Source organism: Canis lupus, chromosome 10 (genome assembly GCF_048164855.1).
Source record: "Canis lupus baileyi chromosome 10, mCanLup2.hap1, whole genome shotgun sequence".
In the NCBI taxonomy this organism is placed as follows: Eukaryota; Metazoa; Chordata; class Mammalia; order Carnivora; family Canidae; genus Canis; species Canis lupus.
Window position 1 is genome coordinate 22,336,148 of NC_132847.1, and position 22,227 is coordinate 22,358,374.

General features: G+C 45.2%; 2 protein-coding genes across 6 annotated transcripts; one reads left to right on the top strand and one right to left on the bottom strand.

Moving 5' to 3' along the window:
* Positions 1 to 14,659: 14,659 nt before the first annotated feature.
* On the bottom strand, positions 14,660 to 19,625 carry GDF9 (growth differentiation factor 9). 5 transcript variants are annotated; one of them, XM_072840993.1, is made up of 3 exons: positions 18,967 to 19,625; positions 17,530 to 17,707; positions 14,660 to 16,014 (listed from the first exon to the last, which is right to left on the bottom strand). In XM_072840993.1, exons 1-3 carry the CDS (start codon positions 19,054 to 19,056, stop codon positions 15,050 to 15,052), a joined length of 1,233 nt encoding a protein of 410 aa, XP_072697094.1. In that variant the 5' UTR covers positions 19,057 to 19,625; the 3' UTR covers positions 14,660 to 15,049. The 5 variants fall into 5 exon arrangements, with proteins under 5 accessions (XP_072697094.1, XP_072697096.1, XP_072697097.1 ...); XM_072840995.1 differs by having other exon boundaries at positions 18,793 to 19,625; XM_072840996.1 differs by having other exon boundaries at positions 17,530 to 17,843; positions 18,967 to 19,624.
* On the top strand, positions 19,025 to 21,212 carry UQCRQ (ubiquinol-cytochrome c reductase complex III subunit VII). The gene is made up of 3 exons (XM_072840997.1): positions 19,025 to 19,751; positions 19,898 to 20,065; positions 21,047 to 21,212. Exons 2-3 carry the CDS (start codon positions 19,912 to 19,914, stop codon positions 21,139 to 21,141), a joined length of 249 nt encoding a protein of 82 aa, XP_072697098.1. The 5' UTR covers positions 19,025 to 19,751; positions 19,898 to 19,911; the 3' UTR covers positions 21,142 to 21,212.
* Positions 21,213 to 22,227: the final 1,015 nt, after the last annotated feature.

A 22,227-nucleotide genomic window follows, 5' to 3' on the forward strand; every position in this document is an offset into this window, starting at 1 on the left:
ATCCAGGACAGATGAGTAGTGGTCAACTAAGCATTTCTATTTTGCTCTTCTGGTCTCCTGGGACCCAGAGGAAGTGTCAGCTAAGCTTGATGCTGGTCTTCAAGAATATAAACTCAGGGCGCCTGGGTGGCTCAGCGGTTGAACGTCTGCCTTTGGCTTGGGTGGTGGTCCCAGGGACCCAGGAACGAGTCCCACATCGGGCTCCCTGCTTGGAGCCTGCTTCTCCCTCTGCCTGTGTCTCTGCCTCTCTGTCTCTCATGAATAAATAAAACACACACACACACACACACACACACACACAAACACACTCAATCTCTGAACAAGACCCCCAACAGCATTGCCCAGAAAGGGCAACAGGTAGCTCAAGCTCAGAAATGGCCAAACCACCTCTTCTGTGCTCAGGCCCTGACAAAGCCATGAGATGCTCCCCCAAAGGGCCCTCTCCTAAAAGTGCCCTCTCTTTGAGCTCGATCTCCAAGGTCTCCGCTTGCCAAGAAGTTGCTGGGTCAGCATTTGTAAGGGGAGAGTAATCCAATTCTAGAGCCCTGGTCCCAGAGCTGCACACAAAAGCCGCGTGCTGGACTTGGGCAGGATTGGGTCAGAGCATGCCATGTGCATGTGGGAGAAATTGTGGTCATGGTTGGCTCTGGAAGTGGATCATGCAGCTATTTAACATTCAGGTAGGAAATGTTGATTTTAACTGATGTATCTGATCAGTTACTCACACGAAGGAGACTTCGTTCTAAAACCTATAGGTGCCCATGTCCAGCATCCATCATGTTCCATGCATTTTTAGAACCCTGTCGGGGATGAATGTGACAACACACACACCCTCTAGTTGGCCGCTCTTTGTACCTCAAGAGAGGTTTGAGTTAGAAAAGAAAAACCAAGGTAGGAAGTTACTTTTGACTTTTTAGCAAATCAGCTAACAAGGTCATGGGGGAATGTACCTATTGATTGGGTACATTCCCAAAGGAATTCTGGGGTTAAATAGCAATGAACAGTAATTGCCTGGAGGAAGCAGAGATGGATTTAGAGGCAGGCTTTTGGCCACCCTATGATTTCTCCCCACAAAACAGGGATATGTTCTCCAATTCAGTGCGTCCCAGGTATAGGAAAACCGGGAAGTGGGAAGAAGGGTATGAGCTTACAGCCCGACAGACTCAATGTGAACGCCAGTCTCTGTATGACCCCGGAGAGACCCCAACCTTCCTGGTCCTCCATTTCCTCATCTGTAAAACAGAGATAGGACTGCAGATTTGCTGGGTAAAGATTAAATGAGATTTCATCGCATATATTCAGCAGCAGGCTTGCAGCAGGCCATCAGTAAATGATGTCAACTACTATTCCTCACTTCAGCCTCCCCTATGGGGAATACAATATCACCTAGTCCCAGCCTCAATTTTATCTCGAAGGGTGGTTTATGTATCACCAGAGGCTCCCCATGAGTGTTGGTCATGCTATTGGTTGCTTACTACTAAACTTTGGTTACTACTCCCCCCAAACAGGGCTGCAGTGGACCAACACTTCCCTCTTGGGGGAATCCCACATTGTGATGTAAAGACAAGGCCCCTCCTCCAACTCTGAAAGCCTCAGCTCAAGCCTGAGACCAGGGCTTGACCAATCTGACACCCCTGCCAGGATTCTCATGTGAGTGGCATAGAGACACAAGGACAGGTGAGAAGCTACCAAAAGTCTGCGGGTACAGTGACATTGGAGGTTAGGACCAGCTGTCTCCTGCTCTTGTTACCCAGGCTCTTTTGGTTACTGTCCATTTTCATAGTCTGGTCCTCCTGCTTTCTAGTCAATTCTATGAACTACCACACTTCCTTCTAATACATTCCTTTTGTTGAGTGAGTCAGACATAACTGGTTGCTGTTGCTTGAAACTAAGAAGTTTCTGATATGGAGCCAAGACCTCTTTCAACACTGAGATACCAGTGTTAGGCAGGAGGAAATCTAGTCAGACTTGGGTATTGCAAGCTACTCTTTCCCTGGAAGAAGTAACTACCAGGCAATGGAGCAAGAGAGCTCTCGCACAGCTGCTCTGGGGCTAAGGGGAGGCCATCCCAGGCCTTTGATGTGGCTGGAGACCCCTGAGCAAGTCTTACACAACCTCCAAACTACCAACTCAGGAAACAAGATAAAGCAGTGCAGGAGAAACACAAGGCAGGCAAGTTCCTGGTTCAAAGTCACAAACATTCACTACAAAAGTGAAAACAAGATTTCCCTTAACAAACAGAAAATCAAAGACAGGAAAATTTCAATGTTTCTTTTTCCTATTCTTGCAAAGAGGGTTGACCTGGATTCTACCTGTTTCTTCATACCAGAATGGACCAAAGGTCCAAGCTGAGGTCAGGCCAAGCTGGGCTTGCCTTGAGACCCAGAATCATAGGCTCCCTCCCACAGCTACTTCCTACAGAGAGCTGGGCATATGTTCAAGTTTCTTCTTTTTGTTCCTCCCCCACTAGCAAACATCCCTAGTGAAGACCCATCTTGACACTGAATTACACAACCCTCGAACAAAGTATCACCTCCTCAGTGAAGCTTCTCCAATATCTCTAGGCAGAGTTCATTGCTCGCTGCCCCATCTAATGCTACACTGTAGAATAGTCATTTGTCTGCCCCATTAGACAGAATATGAACTCTCAAAAGGATGCCTGGCTGTGCCAGATTCAGAACTTGTTGAACAAATGCTTCTAGGAACCCTGATCTGGACAGATAGCTGTGTCATTCCTCCATTCTGTGAGTTCACAGCTGGTAGCAACATCCAAGGATGTAGATCTTGGTTTCCATGATCTAGTAATTAGCATGTATATGTGTACATGTGTGTACGTGTGCTTCAGGGGAGGTGTGAGGGAATGCCCACACAAACAGCATTCTAGGTATCAAGTGGCCCTCCAGTGGAAGTGATGGTGTAAAAAGTAATCACTTAATAAGCAAGCAAGTTATTGTGTGTACCAACTGGCTCATAGCTTAAAATTAGAGGCAAGAGACACAAATCCTAGGAGCCAAGAGCCAGAAAGGAAGTCAGCAGCATCCTTCCTGCCACAGAGAGCCGTTTTCGGTAACATGTATCCACTCCAGCATCAGCATCCTTCAGAGGGGCTGCCGGCTATGCTCATGGGCAGACTGGCTGGAAGAATTTGTGTTAGAACTACCAAAAGGAGAAAACACAATGAGAATTACAGAGACTTGAAGGAAATGACCAGTCCAGGATCTAATGTTGCTTTAAAGCCTGTTCTCCCAGTGAGGGCTGGACTCCTAGCCACTCCCCTTGGGCTGGCCAGCAAGGTCTTGGATCATCTGCTTCTTCCACCTCATCTGCTCAGTGGGGGAATAAGCAGGTATCTACTATTCTTGCTTTGCTTTCTCCTTTTGGTAGTTTTAACAAAAAAAGATGTGACTTACCATACTAGAAGGGGCTAACTTTCCTTTCAGAGTAGATTGCTTTACTCACTTGCTTGGGCATAACAGAAAGAGATCTGGGATGCTGTGCCAAGGATGGAATCAAGGATTTCCAAGAGCATTCAATAGAATTTCCCAGCCCTCTGTTGGATTCTTAGGATTAAATCAATAATCTTTATTAGTGGTGGCAGTAGGTACTATTTCAGTCTCTAAACAATGGTGGTTTCTGGGCGCCTCAGTGGCTCAGTTTTTAAGCATCTGACTTTGGTTCAGGTCATGATCTTAGGGTTCTGGGATGGAGCGTTGGGCTCTGAGCTCAGTGGCGGTTGTCCCTCTTGCCCCCTCCTGTGCTCTCTCTCAAATAAACAGAATATTAAAAAAACAAAACAAAAACAAAAACAAAAACACAATGGTGTTTCCAAAGACTTAAACATGCCTGCAAAGAATTAAAAATAAAGCCAAACTGCAACCATCTGGTCTCCCTGGAGCAGTGAGTGCTTTATCTAAAGTAAATTTACCTTAATACACTTAACGGCTTACAAGTCAACAAGACAAATAATCCACCTTTTTTGTTAATAGGCAAAGGATTTGCATAGACATTTCTCCCAAGAAGATATACTAATGGCCAATAAGCACATGAAAAAGATGCTCAATATCAAATATAAATCAAAACCACAATAAGATACCACCTAGCACCCACTAGAATAGTTAGAATCAAAAAGACCGTTTATTAAAATGGTAAGAACCTAAAGAAACGGGAACCTTCATGCACTGCTGCTGGGAACGTAAAATGGTGCACCCGTTCTGGAAACAGTTTGTCAGTTTATCAGTTACCCTATGACTGGGCAATTCTACTCTTAGGTATATAACCAACAGAATTGAAAATATGCACATACAAAAACTAGTATGTGTTTATAACAGCATTATTCATAACAGCCAAAAAGTACAAACAACCCAAATGGCCATCAACAGATGAATAAACACAATGTTGTATATTCATACTATGGAGTATTCAACCATAAAAAGTAATTAAGTACTGATACATGGATGAACCTTGAAAAGATTATGCCAAATGGAAAAAGACAAAACGACAACATATTGTGATTCTATTTATATGTAATGTCCAGAACAGGCAAATCCATAGAGGCAGAAAGCAGAGGGGGGCTGGGAGGAGGGGGATGGGGGAGTATTAATTGGTATGAAGTTTTTGGAAGAGAGGATAGAAGAGTTCTGGAGTTAGATAATGGTGATAGCTGCATAACATTGTGAAAAAACAAAATCACAAATGGTACAGTTTTTAACACTGAATTTTATAGTCTGCCAACTTTTCTTTCTGTATGTGTATGTATATACACATACAGAGATAAATATAGGATAAATACACATATACACATGGAGTTAACAGTTGTTGCTGACATTGGCCAATACTTGCTCAAGATCTTCATATACAAAACAAGGGTTAGCCTCCAAGTGCTCTAACCACTCTGGCATTTTGAGTGTTAATGTTTAAAGGCAAAAAAAAAGGGGGGGGGGCACCCGGGTGTCTCAGTCAGTTAAGCAGTTAAGCAGGTGCCTTCAGCTAAGGTCATGGTTTCAGGATCCTGGGATCGAGCCCCATGTGGCTCTCCCTGTTCAGCAAAGAGTCTGCTTCTCCCTCTGCCCCCTGTTCCTACTCTTTCTCTTGTTCACGTGCTCTCTTCTTAATAAAGTCTTTAAAAATAAAAGCAAAAATAAAGTTCACATACTCAACCTCTTTTACTCACTTAGTTCACAGCAGAGATCTGCCCAGAGACCTAAAGCATCTTGCAACCCAGGCGATCTGAGGTTTATCTGTGGGCTACATGTTCTGATATTCATAGGCATGAAAGTCTTAGGACTTTTAAGAAACTACTATTGAGGACCAATTAAAGTCTACTAATTACGTAAAAACAAATCTTTAGCAGTAATACAAAAGCAGCCTGTTTACAAGTATATAGCCTTGGGATGCCTGGGTGGCTCAGCTCAGGGCATGATCCTGAGTCCTGGGATCGAGTCCCACATCAGGCTCCCTACATGGAGCCTGCTTCTCCCTCTGCCTATGTCTCTGCCTTTGTGTCTCTCTCATGAGTAAATAATAAAATCTAAAAAAAAAAAAAAAAAAAAGTATGCAGCCTAGTGCCATCTGTTAATTTTGATCTGACTTGATGAAATCATTAGAATATCTAAATTATTCTGAGGACCTACCAAGTTATAGCATATCTTATCCTGACAGCACTTATGTGTCTACATGGTAGACATGTAGAACATGTAGACATGAAAGAAAAGGAACTTTGGCAGGACAGATCCTGAGTGCTCTTGGTAGGCAGACTTTCATGGTACGTCAACTCCTTTGACTCGGACAGGGCAGATAATCAGCCTGAGAACTGTGATCCAAAGGTAGCTACAGGAAATGAAAGCATGTTTCACATGTATCTCTCTCTATCTGTGCCTCTCTCCTCCAATTGAGATGGTTTTCACCAGTGAGTTGGGATTCATCTCTTACCATCAGTGGTTCTACCATGCTTGGGCAGTTCAAGAGTGGGAGAGAAGTACCCCTGATCATTATTCAAGAGAAAGATACTGCATAATAGGAGGGAAGTGTATCAGATTAATAAATATATAATGCGAGTACTTTAGAAATGTCATGAGCTCTACCTTGGGAAACAATGTCAGTTTGGAGTGCACAGTGAAATCCTATGAAGAAGAGATTGTTGTTCTGTCCAGTAAAAATACTATGAGCCACACATGCAGTTTTAAATAATCTCATAGCCTCATTTAAAATTTAGATGAATTTTTATAATACATATTTAATATATCCAAATAGATCCAACATGTCAGAAAGTCATCACTTTAACACCTAATCAATATAACATTTAGATATTTTACATCTTTTCATAGTAAGTCTTTTTTTTTTAATTTTTTTTTAATTTATGATAGTCACAGAGAGAGAGAGAGAGAGGCAGAGATATAGGAAGAGGGAGAAGCAGGCTCCATGCACCGGGAGCCCGATGTGGGATTCGATCCCGGGTCTCCAGAATCGCGCCCTGGGCCAAAGGCAGGCGCCAAACCACTGCGCCACCCAGGGATCCCCATAGTAAGTCTTAAAGAGCTATTGTATATGTTACATTCACAGCTTGTTTCCATTTTGAGTAGCCCTATCTTAAAAGCTCAATAGTCACATATGGTAATGACTAGGACAGTACAGCTTCAGAGCATCTTAGTTATGGTACTAATAAAAACAGCATGCAGGGATCCCTGGGTGGCGCAGCGGTTTGGCGCCTGCCTTTGCCCCAGGGCGCAATCCTGGAGACCCGGGATCGAATCCCACATCGGGCTCTCGGTGCATGGAGCCTGCTTCTCCCTCTGCCTATGTCTCTGCCTCTATCTCTCTGTGACTATCATAAATAAATAAAAATGTTTAAAAACAGCATGCACTGAGAATTTATTTGCTGGACACTGTTCTCAGCTCTTTACACGTATTAACTCATTGAATCTTCCCAACAACCCTATTAAATGGGCACTCTTAGTATCTCCATTTCACTGATAAGGAAGCTGGGTTCAGAGATGTTAGCTCAAGTGCCCCAAGATACAGCCAAGGTGGTTCCAGGGCTTGTGGTTTTCATTCCTCTCTTGCCTAGGTCTACCGTTTCTCTCTCTGGTAGGATTTTTTTTTTTTTTAAGATTTTATTTATTCACAGGAGACACATACAGAGAGACAGAGACATAGGCAGAGGGAGAGGGAGAAGTAGGCTCCTGGCGGAGAGCATGATGGGGAACTCGATTCCAGGACCTGGGGATCAAGACCTGAGCCAAAGGCAAATGCTCAACCACTGAGCCACCCAGGCATCTCTCTCCAGTAGGATCTTGATGAGTGGTCATAAACAAAGTGCTGCTCTGCTGGGGATCCCTTTTGCCCCACTTGCCAGTAGAGTTGTTGGAAAAAAAAGCTGAAAAAGATGAAGCTATGAACCCTTTGGTTCCAGGGAAAGGTCCCTGTGTGCCATCACTTTAGTCCATCTCCAAGAATCCTTCATCGCCACCAGTTGGCTTTAGCCCTTTGTATTTCACAAACTGACAATGGTCAAGGGCATGAACACAATGACAACTTGTGATCCTGAGCATTTTCTTCTCCAACCATGCAATGATTTGCCAAGTTTACAGCACAAATTTTCCTGGCAAATGACACAATGAAAGTTGGGCACATTAACCTTTGACTTTAACAAACTGTTTTCCCCTTTTTAAAACGTACAAATGAATTCAAATTTTCTACATTGAGGCAAAACTTTCAATTGCTTATTGACAAGTAGACTAGTCTTAGTACTATCTAATGAGGTACTTTAAAAAAATCTTAAATATGGCATGCAGTCCACATACTGGATATTCTCCTGCCTTAGAAATAAGTCCACTTTTTTTGTATATATTTTTTAAAGATTTTATTCATTCATGAGAGACACAGAGAGGCAGAGACACAGGCGGAGGGAGAAGCAGGCTCCATACAGGGAGCCTGACATGGGACTCGATTCCCAGACTCCAGGACCACGCCCTGGGCTGAAGGCAGGCGCTAAACCGCTGAGCCATCCAGGGATCCCGTAAGTTCACTTTCTTTACCCAAAACTGACCTGACCTCAAGGATAAGGTGGAGAAGTCTAAGGAAGCTACCAAACAGGAACATATAAAAAGTTCTTTGCAGATTACAAAGGGATTAGAGTTTGCTCTAGTTTTCTAATCAATTTTCTCTAAGTTTTGAACAGAGACTTTACATGGGACTTTTCATATGCCTTCATCTCTACTCCCTTCCACTGCCATTAGAGCAAGTGATTATCAAATATACTCCCAGGGACAAAGGATAGGAGAGTTTAGAAGATGAGTGTGAATAAATTTGGGGGTAGTGGAGATTGGCTGCGAGAGCCAGCAGCACCCATGAAAAAGGAAACCTAAACCTGCTATGGATGGGGATGTCAACAAGACACTACCTGAGGTGCAGAGAGAAGCCCGGGAAATATCAGGAAATAAAGATGCTGTATACTATAGAAGGCAATGGTGCCTGCTAGGATGCTGAGTATTGACAGAGTCTAGAGATACCACAATTAGACTCCAGTGTACACTCCCCTACTCCAAGCAGCTAGGTGAACAACTCCACCCCAGTAGAGGAGAATGAAGGTTGATTCTGTGTAAGTATGTAATCAAAGAGGCTCCAGACAAGTCAACTCCAGGTGTGGTGGAGATTGGGGGAAGGGGGGTGGAATCACCATATGGGGATAAGAAGATTAGGTAAAAGCCCATAGTCCCTTGCATTACTGAGGTCTACAACCATCAGCTGCAGTCTGTATTTTGTCCCCTCTTCCTCCCATCAGAAGATACAGTAATTCTTCTGTGCAGAAACCTATAGAAACCATTAGAAGCCTCAAATGCACAAGCCTTAAATGAAAACAATTCCTGCCCTCTCACCCAGATATTCCCATAGCTTTCTAGGGCCTTGGACTTCTAGATGCACAACAGAAGATTTCTTGGAAACACCTCTAACACGAAAGGGAAAGACCAAACACACAGAACTTTTAGTATTTTTTTTTTTAAAGATTTTTGAGAAAGAGTGCAAGCATGCATGAGTGGGGTTAGGGGCAGAGGGAGAAGCAGACCCCCACTGAGCAGGGAGCCCTGGGATCATGACCTGAGCTGAAGGCAGACCTTAACCGACAGCCACCCAGATGCCCCCAAACCAATAGAACTCTTAAGAAATATGAAGAAAGGGATCCCTGGGTGGCGCAGCGGTTTGGCGCCTGCCTTTGGCCCAGGGCGCGATCCTGGAGACCCGGGATCGAATCCCACGTCGGGCTCCCGGTGCATGGAGCCTGCTTCTCCCTCTGCCTGTGTCTCTGCCTCTCTCTCTCTCTGTATGACTATCATAAATAAACAAAAATAAATTTAAAAAAAAAAAAAAAAAAAAAAAAAGAAATATGAAGAAAACCAAAAGAACCAACAAAAGTTATAATTAAGACACAGCTCATGTGGATGGGAATATGAAGCCAGGGAATGGGAGAAGTTTTATTCTCTCGCGTCACCACATGCACCAGAGTTTCTTCTGTCTAGAAGGTTGCAACCCTACAACCTCAGAGGGATGTGCCCAGTAACAAAAATCAAGAACCCACGGAAAAACATGCCAAGTTTTTCACCTCTAAATCCCCATCTCCGCTGCCATAATCCAAGTCAGCATCCTCTCTCCCTTGGATGCTGACAAGAGTCCCCTAAAGCCATTTTCATGCTTCAGACTAGGTTCTGCCAAACAACTGCACATGTGACATAAAGAGTGATCTTTAAAAAAAAAAAAAAGTGAATCCAACTATTTCCGGTCCCTGATTTAAGATTGTCAGTGGCTTCCTAGCCAATCCCTTTGTGCTGGCTAAACAAGGTCTTTATCATCTATCTGGTCAGTCTGCTCTTCAATCTCCTCTCCTCCCACTCCACTTGGCATTCCACCCTTCCCTCCTTTCCTACTTGCCAGTCACACCCAGTTCTTTCGGTTCTGAGAACACAAGCTCATTCTCACCTCAGTTTGTCCTGCCTAGAAGCTCCTGATGTTTGTATGTTGCCTGTTCCATTCCACTGTAATATAAGCGTCATAGGAACAACTACCATGTTTATCTTATTTACCACTATTAAACCACTTAGAGGAGTACCTAACGTGTGGTATATGGTCAATATGTACTTCCTGAATAAATAAAACTATAGTTTAAAGGATTCCAAGTTTCAAGGGTAGGAGTGAAATGGCAGAAGATGAAAAAGTATTCAATCATTAATATAAAAATATCAATATAACAAAACACCAGGGTCTATTAAGACTTTGATGTTGGGATGAACATTTCCCTTCAACCAGTAGGTTTCAATGTGTGTGTGTGTGTGTGTGTGTGTGTGTGTGTATATATATATAAAAAAATCTATCAACAACAATATCCTTGTTGAGATAGCATGCTACAGTTTCACAAGATATTATCATTGAGAAAACTGGACAAAAGATAAACATGGTATCTCTGGTATTTCTTACTATTGCATATTTATCTACAATTACCTTAAGTTTTAAAGAATTCCAACCTAAAAATACTATTCATTCAGTCTGCTTATGTAGTATCACCTCAAAGTATATTCTTCCAAAGAATGTTCTCTGGTGATAAAAGCTCACTTTTGGAATTTAGAGTAATAAAGGAAGTTTCTGTTTCCGGTACGTGATATATTTTTCCTGCAGCTGAGAACATTAGACTCCGTTCTTAACCACACATAGCACCTGGCCCATAGTCTGTGTTCGATAAATATTTATTCAGTGAGCTATTTCTGAGAAAGCCAAAATGACCGAGGCACAGACTGTGAACTCCTAACAGTGTCCGTCATAGCATTCCAAAGGGAAAGACACCAGCACCAAAGACAGATCTGTAAAGAACTGTTCACGTAGCACTTCTCAAGCAGTGTCTAAAATACTGTTGACTCTTACCCACATATATTACTCAATAGTTACATGCTAGTTGCATTACATATTCAAAAGGGACAAATACTTATAGACGACCTAAAAAAAATCCCATTTTTTAAAATTTTTTTTTTTTTTATGATAGTCACAGAGAGAGAGAGAGAGAGAGAGAGAGAGAGAGAGAGAGAGAGAGGGGCAGAGAGAGAAGCAGGCTCCATGCACCGGGAGCCTGACGTGGGATTTGATCCCGGGTCTCCAGGATCACGCCCTGGGCCAAAGGCAGGCGCCAAACCGCTGCGCCACCCAGGGATCCCCCCATTCTTTAAGTACTGAAATAGCCCTGGTCTAACATATTAGGGCCCTTTCCAAAGATTAATAAATCTGTGCTTTGGGAAAGACAACTGCATCAGGAAGTAATTAAACACACAGAGAGCCTACTTGACCTGTCAATTCTGGTCAAGAATGAAGTGTTTGAACCCTCTAGTTGTGTTTTTTTTTCCTTCTATTTAGAGAACAGTTAAAAAAAAACATGCTGTTTGATCCATTAAGATTTTATGTATTTATTCATGAGAGAGAGAGGGGCGAGACACAGGCAGAGGGAGAAGCAGGCTCCATGCACGGAGCCTGATGTGGGACTTGATCTCTGGATTTCAGGATCACACCCTGAGCTGAAGGCAGACACTTAACCGCTGAGCCACCCAGGTGTCCCTAACAGCATGCTTTTGGCCAGGGTTCTTGTGTTCGTTCTCTGTCAGATAAATAAAATCTTTAAAAAAAAATGTTTTGGGGACTAACATCCTCTAAAATAATATCTGAAGTATTTTCATTTCACTTCATTTATCATTTTATAACTTACAATCCTTAAATTACCAATGTAAATGATTACTTACAATTTGGATATAAATCAAGTTCTGAACATTTTGCTTTTATCATTTGTATAACCATGAACACTTCCTCCTTTACCCACCCCACCACAGAGTAGCTTTATTCCCCCCCCTCCCCAGACTGTCTAAACAGTCTAAACCAAGTCCAGTGGCTGCCACCCTTGAACCTAGTTAGTAACACACCAAGTATTCAGTGTAACACAGGAGTTGATTTAAACAGATAAGGAACAGGAAACCCAGAGCTGAAGTAAAACTGGCTCCTGACATGCCCCATTGTTCTTTGGCATACTAAAGCACCCATCCCATTAGGTGACCTCCTATCTCATCTGGACTAAATACCAAAGCTGAATGCATCTCTTTAAGGCACATGTAGCCTCATCCTTGAATTTCCAGATTTCAATCACCATTGTCCTTTCTCATTTCTTTTCTCAAGCGGCAGCTTTTCTAAGAGTAACTAAAGAAAAACAGGTTTCATTTGAAGGCGGTACTTGGGAGACTAGTGTATATCCTCCTGTGCTGCGCAGAAGAGAATTTTTTCAAGTTTAAATTGAGCAGATTTATCATCCCTTAGTATTAGCACTGTCCCATGAATGAAGAAACTAGATTAACAAGCAACCCCCCCACCAAAAAAAAAAAGCCCAAAATAACAGGGAAGCCAAACTTACAGTTCATGCTATCACAACACCATTGTAGCATCTAAATACTATACACAATTAAGTCTCCTTTAGAACTTACCTCTAAAGATGAACTACTTTTCTGCCCCTAATTTTGGCTTTAACCCTAACACTTCGCTTCTATCAGAACTTTTTTTTTTTTTTCTAAACCTTCAGGTTGCAAACCATATCCCTACTCAACCACAGAACTAGACCATGAGGGGCTCCCCGGGTGGCTCAGTGGTTCAGTGCCTGCCTTTGGCCCAGGGCATGATCCTGGAGTCCTGGGATCGAGTCCCACATCAGGCTCTCTGCATGGAACCTGCTTCTCCCTCTGCCTGTGTCTCTGCCTCTCCGTCTCTCTCATGAATCAAAACACAAAACAAAACAAAAGAACAGGGGATCCCTGGGCAGCTCAGCAGTTTGGCACCTGCCTTTGGCCTAGGGCGCAATCCTGGGGTCCCGGGATTGAGTCCCACGTGGAGCTCCCGGCATGGAGCCTGCTTCTCCCTCTTCCTGGGTCTCTTTCTGTTTATCATGAATAAATAAATCTTTGAAAAACAAAACAAAAAACCAACTAGGCCATGAATAAAAAAAAATCCCTTTTTTTTGGGGGGGGGGTTTAAGTTTAGTTTGAATAATGAGGAATACTTTAACATGATACATATTTTATGTGGTCCACTGGAAAACAGCCATCTTTAAGGGAGACTTAACCTTCAAGTAAGTTCAATTGTATATCGCCACCGTTACTCATGTTTTTTTTTTTAACACCCTCAAGAATGACAGAGGACCAGACAAAACCCTTGAAACACCATCTCTTAGACTGGCCAGCCTCATTTACGACAGAATAAGAACGCCTTCAGGTTAAACAACAAGATGGCAAAGTTACTTGGAAACTGAGCCACCTAAAACCTCCCCTTGTTTCAGTCTTTTTCCTTCACGTTTTTGAGAGAAACAGAACGTACGCACGTAAGGGCGAGGAGCCGAGGAGAAACAGATTCCTTTACCAACTTAGCCACCCAGATGCCCCAGGCTCTTTTTTAAAAAATGTTTTTGAGAGGAAGAAATCATGAGCAGCTAAGAGCACTCCTGTCCGTTTGTGCAGGCTTGTGACATGTATGGAAGATGGCACACCAGGAAACAGAAAAGGAAATTAAAAATTCTATTACCAGTCACAGCAAGAATACTTAGAATTTAACAATATCAAGTGCAAAACTTACATTCGAAAAGTGCAGAACATTGTTGAGAGCAATGAAAGACGACCTCAATCAAAAGGAAAAGCTTCCCATGCTCAGGGATTATAAGACTTAACATTGCTAAAATGCTAATACTTCCCAAACTGACAGATTCAACACAATCCCGATCAAAATCCCAGCTGGCTCCTTAGGCAGTAAGCACTAACTACTAAGAAAAGATTTACAAGAATGAGAGTGCAGGGTGGTTGGCTGGCTCATTTGGAAGAGCAAGCTACTCTTGATCGTGCAGTTCTGAGTTCCAGCCCCATGTTGGCTGAAGAAATTACTCAAATAAAACCTTAAAAAAAGAATTAAAAGTACATCTTGCATTTAGGAGTTACTTTGGTTTGTGTATTAGGGTGTTAGAAATGCTGAAACAGGCATCACTGCATTAATCCTAACTGTGTACCTCTAGGGCTCTCCCAAGGTAGGATTTATTGAAAACCTACATATAAACCATCATATCCAAATGGGCCTGTTCTGTAATGTAACCTCATCACTCCCAGGTTAGTTTAATGGCAACACTCCCAAATCCACCTGGAAAAAATGTATGGGGTCAGTGATGGTAGCTGAGGGAAATCTGCAAAAACAAACAAAAAGGAAAAAATGTTCCTTGACTTCCTTCCGTGAGGTCAGAGGTTTTAAATACATAAAAGAGAAAATATTCTAAAAATCTTCAACACTGTCATCATCTTGTAAAAATCTGCAAAACAATTTGTTAAAAAAAAAAATAGGACAAATGTTGGGGTTTATGTGAGCCACCCTATTTATACGTTCCACCTGAAGAGCTGAAATAGCATATGGTACACCCATCACACTAACAAATGGACATAGGTTATGTGCTTACAGTCCCAATAAATACCCTTCAACAGGTTTCAGGTGGAGAAGCTAGCTTCTCTTTTACTCTAAAAAGACAAAAGTTAAGCCAAAACTAGCTTATAGGTATGCTTCTCCCTCCCAAAAGACCATTTGAAAGCAATCCTTTAAAACAAAAAAGGCACACACATGGTAAATTTATGCCACAGAGAGGGATTTATTCTTCCAGGAAATAAAACTATAGCACTCAACTATTTAGAGCTGCAATTCCATCCAAGGTTTATGTTAAGATGTTTCTTTTCACTCAAAAACAAGACTCCAAGAAAAAAAAAAAATCGCTCAGGGAAAAAAGTTGAAAGCCCTCCAAAATTATTTTGTTTACATCTGGAAATAAAGGCAGATGTTACCACTTTACACTGACAGGTGCCACACCATGGGTTCATCCACACAGGCTCCTTCTTATACAACTCGTACTGCACTTAAAGTGATTTGACACCCAGAACTCTCCCTTGAAGGCACAGATAGGCGCTCAGGACTTCCTCTGCTGAAGAGGCTCAAAAGCTTTCATTTCAAGAAGCCTATGTTAACGACAAGTGCACTTAGTGGCTATCATATCTTCATATTCTTTGTAAGCAATTGAGCCATCTGGCTCAATGGTCAAAACACTGAGAGGGCTGTATTTGGCAGGTACACACGATGGTCTTGGCACTGACGAGTTGAGCTTCTCATGGATGATGTTCTGCACCATGGTGTGCACTGGCGAGCCATATCGATGTCCAACTGCCCTTGGACAGTCCCCTTTACAGTATCGAGGGTTGTATCTGTGCGGGGCCACGATCCAGTTGTCCCACTTCAGCTGACTAAAGCTCAGCCTGAAGTCGTGGAGCTCACACTCGTGTTGGGGGAAAAGAAAGTGTTTCAAGTATTCACTCAGATTGAAAGAAGCGGGAGCCAGAGGCTTGTGCAGTTCCAAGCTGACGGTGTCCTGACCTCTCCGGTGACGGGAAGATCTTCCACCTTCAGTCGATTCCTCTCCTATGGGACAGGCAGACAGACCTCCCTTCTGGTCAGCCCTCTGTGAAGATCTCCTTTTATAGTGAAGGGAATCCCACCTGTGATGAGCCTGAGCACTTGTGTCATTCAGATATAAAAGCAGGGATGGGGGTACCAGCAGCGTCCTATTCCACGGCCCATCCTGTGCCACAGGATCCTGCTGCTGGTTTCTCACACAGGTAAAATTTACAGACATGTGAAGACTTCTCTTGTGCAAGGCCACTAGAGGCCGGAGAGCAGTGGTCACATCAACCTCAAACCATTTGTATTTCTTTTTCAATTCAAACTGTGAGTTAAAGGTCAATAAGGATGGAGCTCTCTGGGGGGTCCAGCTAGAAAACTCTGGCTCTTTGATCACCAGGTGGCACAGACATTTAACGGCAGAGGGGAAAGAAATGGAATTGCTGAAAGAGTACAGCAAACCCGACTTCAGTAAGTGTTCAACGGGAGGAACACGATCCAGGTTAAAGAGCAGGTCCACAGGTGGAACAGAGCCTGAGAAGAAAAACAACCTGCCAGTAGTGCTTGCATACAAACACAACATAACAAGCAGTCAAGGCATTTGTCCTTGTCATGTGCTTTCTCCCTTCTCTTTCCCCACTTCCCCCAGTCTTAAAGAGGAAGGGGGGGGGGGGAGGTGAGTCAGAGAAAATACCTGCTACAGGTACCACGCTAACTGCCAGAGTGCCCAACCTAGCTATTTTATCAACAGAAAGTCTGAATGGCTTTGGTGGTGAACAACCATAGAAAATCATTGTTTCCCAATCTCAATCATTGGCTCCAAACCTAGAAGCAGCTAATAAATACTATTTTTCTCCTGGAGAATCTCTAGAGAGAAAACTCAAACACATTTATTGGTCTTGTTAAGACGACTTTTTAAGCCCTAATGAACAGAATCAACGAAAAACTTAATGGTCTAATTGGGAACACTTGAGAATGATAACAAATGGAGGCTCTAAAGCCACTGTAATAAGACTTTGAAAAAGGAGAAAGGGTTTTTTTTTTTTTTTTAAGATTTTGTTTATTCATGAGACAGAAGGAGAGAGAGAGAGAGAGAGAGAGAGAGAGAGACAGGCAGAGGGAGAAGCAGGCTCCATGAAGGAAGCCTGATGTGGGACTCCATCCCGGGTCTCCAGGATCATACCCTGGGCTGAAGGTGGCGCTAAACCACCAAGCCACCGGAGCTGCCCAGGAGAAAGGGTTTAAAACAGCCACAGCTGACCTGTTGGGTTAGAACTGTTTGTGTCAGGGGCACCTGGGTGGCTCAGTGGTTGGGCATCTGCTTTTGGCTCAGGTCAGGATGCCGGGGTCCTGGGATGGAGTCCTGCATCAGGCTCCTCTTCAGAGAGAAGCCTGCTTCTCTCTGCCGGTCTCTCATGCATAAGTGAATAAAATCTTAAAAAAAAAAAAAAAACAGTTTTGGTCATGAGCTAGTAAGAATGTAGAGGGATTTTTGTTTTGTTTTGTTTTTTAAAGCACTGCTCCTTTCTCACATAGGACTCCAAAGTGCTGGGTCAGGTTGATGACCAACACCTGGTTCTTCAGAGGACCTACTGTTCCAAATGCAGACTTCAGTTTTCCTCATATAAAGCAGTAAAATCCTATTTAACACAATAGATACTTCGGTAGCTAGGAGATGTTTTAGACACAGTTCCAGGTCAACACTGATAGAATGGTAAGAATAAGCCAAGAGAGGTCAAAATACCTGGTTTCCAGTCTGAATTTTGTGACCTGGATAAGAAGCCAACCTCCAGCCACACTCTGTTCAGCTTTTAGAGCTGTTAAGTCTCTTCTAGCTCTAAAGTTCTACCATAGGAGCCCCCCTTATTCCAGGAGAGCATTAGGAAGAAACAGTAAGATCAAGTACCAGATTTGTTGCAATGTGGATACTGAGGATCATGCAAAGTAATATGTAATTCGAGGAGCAAGGCCCAGCTCCTTTCTAATAACTGCAACACAGACAAGTCTATCATCTTCCCACCACCCGTTAACCAGTCTGCTCCTACACACCTGTCGCCTGGTCCCCAGGAGCCTGCGTGTGCTGGGCACAGGACGTGAAGAGTCGAACAGTGTTGTAAAGAGGGCTTCTGTTGGATTTAGGGATCCCCTCCTTGGTAGCATAGGCCTTATAGAGCCTCTTCATGTAGCGCAAAGCTCTAGGCGTGCCACCTTGCCCATCATATAGAACCTTGAAAAGAGGAGAAAGGAAGCCAGATCTGTCTCTTCCATCTGGAGGCCGCAGCAATGACCAAGGCTCAGCCACAGATTCCGACTCAGCTCCAGCCGCCGCCCGAGCTTCTCCTCTCGAAACTTGAGAACCAAGACTAATAGGAAAACACAGCAACGTTAAGCAGAAAAACCAAAGGAAGAAGTTGCTGAGAAGTGCCATGGCCTGGAAGAGCTAGCCAGGGATGCATTTCCCCATATCAGTCTTCTTCCTAAAAGCCCGGAAGTACCTAGGTTGGTCTCTTAAATAAATTTTAGGTGTGGGGGTAGGCTAGGGTCACTTCTGTAATCAACCTCAAGGACGCCTAGCTGAAGACAATTTTTGTCAGCTGTGCATCAAACTGCTGATACCGTCCTATTTATCTAATTTGTCCTCATTAGATACAAATGTATCTGTTATTTTACTTTCCTCTCTCCCTTTTCGAGGCATTTATTTAAAACCTCTTCAGTTATTGTTATGCCAATGGACTAGTTATGCAAACTGAAAGGCCAACGGAATTGAGAAATGATCATAAAACCAACCATTTTTTTGAGATTAGGATTCTTAAAAAGTTCCTTAGGTACTTGCTGGGACTTCCAAAGCAAGTGGGGAAGCTAATTATTCATGATGATATGAAGGTCTGTTGCTATGTAATTTATTGGGTTGTTCCCTCTTCCTCTCCCTTCATCCTCATCACCTCCCCCACTGCCAGGTGGTTAGAATAATTACTTACTGCATATTGCTTTGGAGAGTGAGGAAAAAAGTCACAATTGACATTAAAACTCCAGAGAGCAGAGAACCTTTGGGTTGCCCAATTCTCAGGGAGCTTCCTATGGATTATGTACTTGGAATCCTGCACTATGTTTTAATAAAGGACATCACTTTTAACCTTGACTCATCTTTAAATGTAAGATCTTGATCCTTTACTTTGGTCCACACATTCATCTACATAGACTTGGGTTGAAAGATTTGAAGATGTTTGCAGGGTTTTTTGTTTGTTTTGTTTTTAAACTTAAATTCTAATTTTTAATTTAACTTGCTAGGGTGTTTTTGTTTTAAGGACTCACGTTCTTGCAGCTGAGACAAAGCTAGAGCTGATGTTTTAGGAACAGGAGACTGAGCTGTGCCGTGAAAGGCTGAAACGAGGGCTTATCCGGTGCCACCCGTAAGGAGACCGCGCTGGAAGGACGTCAACCCGCGTTCAGGGCACAAGATTCACGGGCACTCTGTGCGGTACCTACTAGGGTCATGAAACTGAGGCAAGTCTGCGAGTTTTCAGTTCGATTGCGTGCCAAGGCGCCCTGAGTCCCGGCTGGGAGGCAGGGTCCCATAAAACACCTGCCCCCTGTTGAGTGACAGCGTGCTCCGACAGCACACGCGGCGGGCGGGCAAGTCACAGACTCCGCGCGCCGAGCAGAGCGGCCGGGCCCGCAGCAGCCTCCCGCCCAGGGCGCTTCCCGAAATCCCGAGGCGGCCGCCGGGGCAGAGGAGAAGCGGGGGCGCACCGCAGCGCGTCGGGGCCGGACTGGCTGCGCGGCTCCGAGGTGGCCTCGGCCCCGCCCCCGCCATTCCTCGGGGACTCCGGGGGCGCCACCGGGGGAGACGTTTCTACCCAGAGAAGGCCCCACATCACGTGCGCGCTCCTGGTGCCGGCGTCGCCGCTGTCCTGGAGAGAACGGAGCCCCTTCAACGCCCGGACTGGAGCGCGGAGGGCGCGGCCGGAGGTCACTACGTCTCTTTGTTCCCCGCGGCCCCGGCCGCTTCCAGCGCGGCAGGAGGCAGAGGGGAAGCGCCCCCGGGCCCCAAAGCCCGCTCCGTACTCCGCGTCCCGCGCCGGCCCCGCCCACTCCCGGGGCCACCGGGCACAACACTTCTCTGCGGAACGGGGAGCAACGGCGCCTCCCCCCGGAGACGGCCGGAAACTGGTATCCCCCGGAAGTGACTTCACGGCCTCCCGGAAGTGACGGGCGGACGCCGGCGGTTCCCGCGACGGTGGAGGGCGAAGTGACCCCTGTGCGGGAGTGAGGTGGGTCGCGGGGTCTGGGTGGTCACGAGGGAGGGTGGGGGCGCCGCGGCGGCGGGAGCGGGAGCGGGGGAGCGGGGGCGCGGGCGGGGGCGGGGGCGGCGCGTGCGGGGGCTGAGGCAGGCGCCCGTCCACCCTCGGTCTTGCAGGCGCCGCCGCGACCATGGGCCGCGAGTTTGGGAACCTGACCCGGATGCGGCATGTGATCACCTACAGTTTGTCGCCCTTCGAGCAGCGCGCCTTCCCGCACTACTTCAGCAAAGGCATCCCCAACGTGCTGCGCCGTACGCGGGCGTGCGCCCTTCGCGTCGTGCCCCGTGAGTGCCTTGGCCGGGTCGGGGGATGCTGAGTGACAGCGGAGCCCTCCCTCGGGGAGCCTCCGTGGCGCCGGCGCTCTGCAGCCTGCCCCGCACACGCGGTTTCTCACTGGAAGCCCTCGCCCTAGTGTATTCTCCTCCCCCCCGCCCCCCGCCCGTCCTACAAGGGAGCAAACTGAGTCACAGACCAACACTTGGTCCCTTGTGTGGTGCCAGCATCTCCCTCCGAGGTGGCCACTTCGTAGCGATGAACTGTTAGGCGTTAGCGGATAGGGATGGCGGGAGCACAGCGTTGTGAATCGGCACACACACACACACAAAAGCCACAGAAGTGACCACTAGTTGTTAAGTGGCAGAGGGGAAGCGCCCCGAATGTAAATGTTACATTCAGGTACATGTTACCTGAATTATCTCGTTAACGTTTTTTGTGTGCGTGTGTGCAATGGAAGAGCGAGGAAAGGTTGGGTGACAGATTTTCCTGGGCTGGCCCTTTCTTTTGGTCGCCTGTAAAATGGGTGTGTGATGTAACCTTAAAAGATTTGGGCGGCCTGGGTGGCTTGGTTTAGCACCGCCTTCGGCCCAGTGCGGGATCCTGGAGACCCGAGATCGAGTCCCACGTCAGGCTCCCTGCATGGAGCTTGTTTATGTCTCTGCCTCTTTCTGTCTCTCATGAATAAATAAAATCTTTAAAAAAATTTTTTTATCCGTGAGACACACAGAGAGAGGCAGAGCCACTCTGAGCCACTCTCAGAGGTAGAGGGAGAAGCAGCTCCCTGCAGGGACTCCATCCCAGGCCTCCTGGATCACCACCTGAGCAAAGGCAGAGGCTCAACCACTGAGCCGCCCTCGTGCCCCAAACCTTCCTTGACCATCTGGTTTCAAAGTGGCTTCTTGGAAGCTAGAGACAGTAGGGTAGAGCGTGCAGTGAGTGGGAAAAGACTGACACCCTGGGCTCACTCCTGTCATTTTTGATTTTTAAAGCGTTCATAGCGTTTTACCTTGTCTACACATGGGGAACCCAGGAATTTGAGAAATCCAAGAGGAAGAATCCAGCTGCCTATGAAAATGACAAATGAGCCACTCATCTGGATCGTAGTTCCCAGTGTCTGGACGACTTGAAGAAGTAATAAACTTATTATGGACTGCACTGTTGTGATTTTGCATTTTTGTGAGCAAGTCCTTGGTGTGACTGCTGCTGCTCAAGCTCATGAACTCCCCTTGTCGCATGAGTCCTGAAAAGTTTGGCTACTCTCTGAGTTGGGTGAAGGATTTGGGCTTAGTGTTTGTTCTATAATCTGCAGGAAATAAGCAGCAGCTACTCCTGCAGCTGGTCACTTGTGGGTGGCATCAGCTGTGCAGTTGGTTCCCAGGGGTCTGCTCCTATAGTAACCATAAAATCCGGTAGCTATATTGTAATTACCATGTGTCAGGTACTCAGCCCTTTACACAAATAAGTGCTTTTAAACTTCACAACTGCCTTTGCATTAAGTATCATTGTACTCCTTCTGCAGATGAGGACACACGAGCACAGTGAGAGTAAGTAATTTGAGCAAAATGACACAGCTAACGAATGGTAGAGTCTGTTACTAAAGTTTTGGCTTTTTTAAAGATTTTGTCTATTTATTCATGAGACAGAGAGAGGCAGAGACATAGAGGGAGAAGCAGGCTCCCTGTGGCAAGACTGATGCGGTACTCAATCCCAGGACCCCAGGATCACAGCCTGAGCCAAAGGCCTACTCTCACCCACTGAGCCACCTAGGAGCCCCTGAAGTTTTTGCTCCTAAAGCTGTCCTAGACAGGCCTTTCTTAATCTGAGGGGAAGGAAGTCAGCTATAAAGGAGGGGAGAGGTCTCCCCTTGGTCTCTTAAGTTAAACTGCCTGTGTTTGTACCAGGTTGTGCTCATAGTGGGTTTTAGTCACATATGGTCCGTAATGCTTAAAATATTTACTCTGGCCCTTTATTGAAAAGTTTACCCCCGTTCTAGAGCCTTTGAATTACCTTTTTAGTAGAAAGGTAACCCTTTTTCCATCACCAGGAGATGGTAGAAGTAGGTGTTGGTAGCTTTATACTTCTGGTTCCCTGCTCCATTTCTAGAAACTTCCTCACTTCTGCAGACAACTGCTTGCTGGGCCGGAACAGCAACTTTTACAGTGTAGTTAAG

What these genes read in the sequence shown, in the direction of transcription:
- GDF9 (XM_072840992.1), bottom strand. Translation starts at nt 17,908, where the DNA reads ATGGCACTTCTCAGCAACTTCTTCCTTTGGTTTTTCTGCTTAACGTTG. An exon ending in TCCTGGGGACCAGGCGACAG is followed by an intron (nt 16,015 to 17,529) that starts GTGTGTAGGAGC and finishes TTTTCTTCTCAG; the next exon opens with GCTCTGTTCCACCTGTGGAC.
- UQCRQ (XM_072840997.1), top strand. Translation starts at nt 19,912, where the DNA reads ATGGGCCGCGAGTTTGGGAACCTGACCCGGATGCGGCATGTGATCACC. An exon ending in CGCCCTTCGCGTCGTGCCCC is followed by an intron (nt 20,066 to 21,046) that starts GTGAGTGCCTTG and finishes TGATTTTTAAAG; the next exon opens with CGTTCATAGCGTTTTACCTT.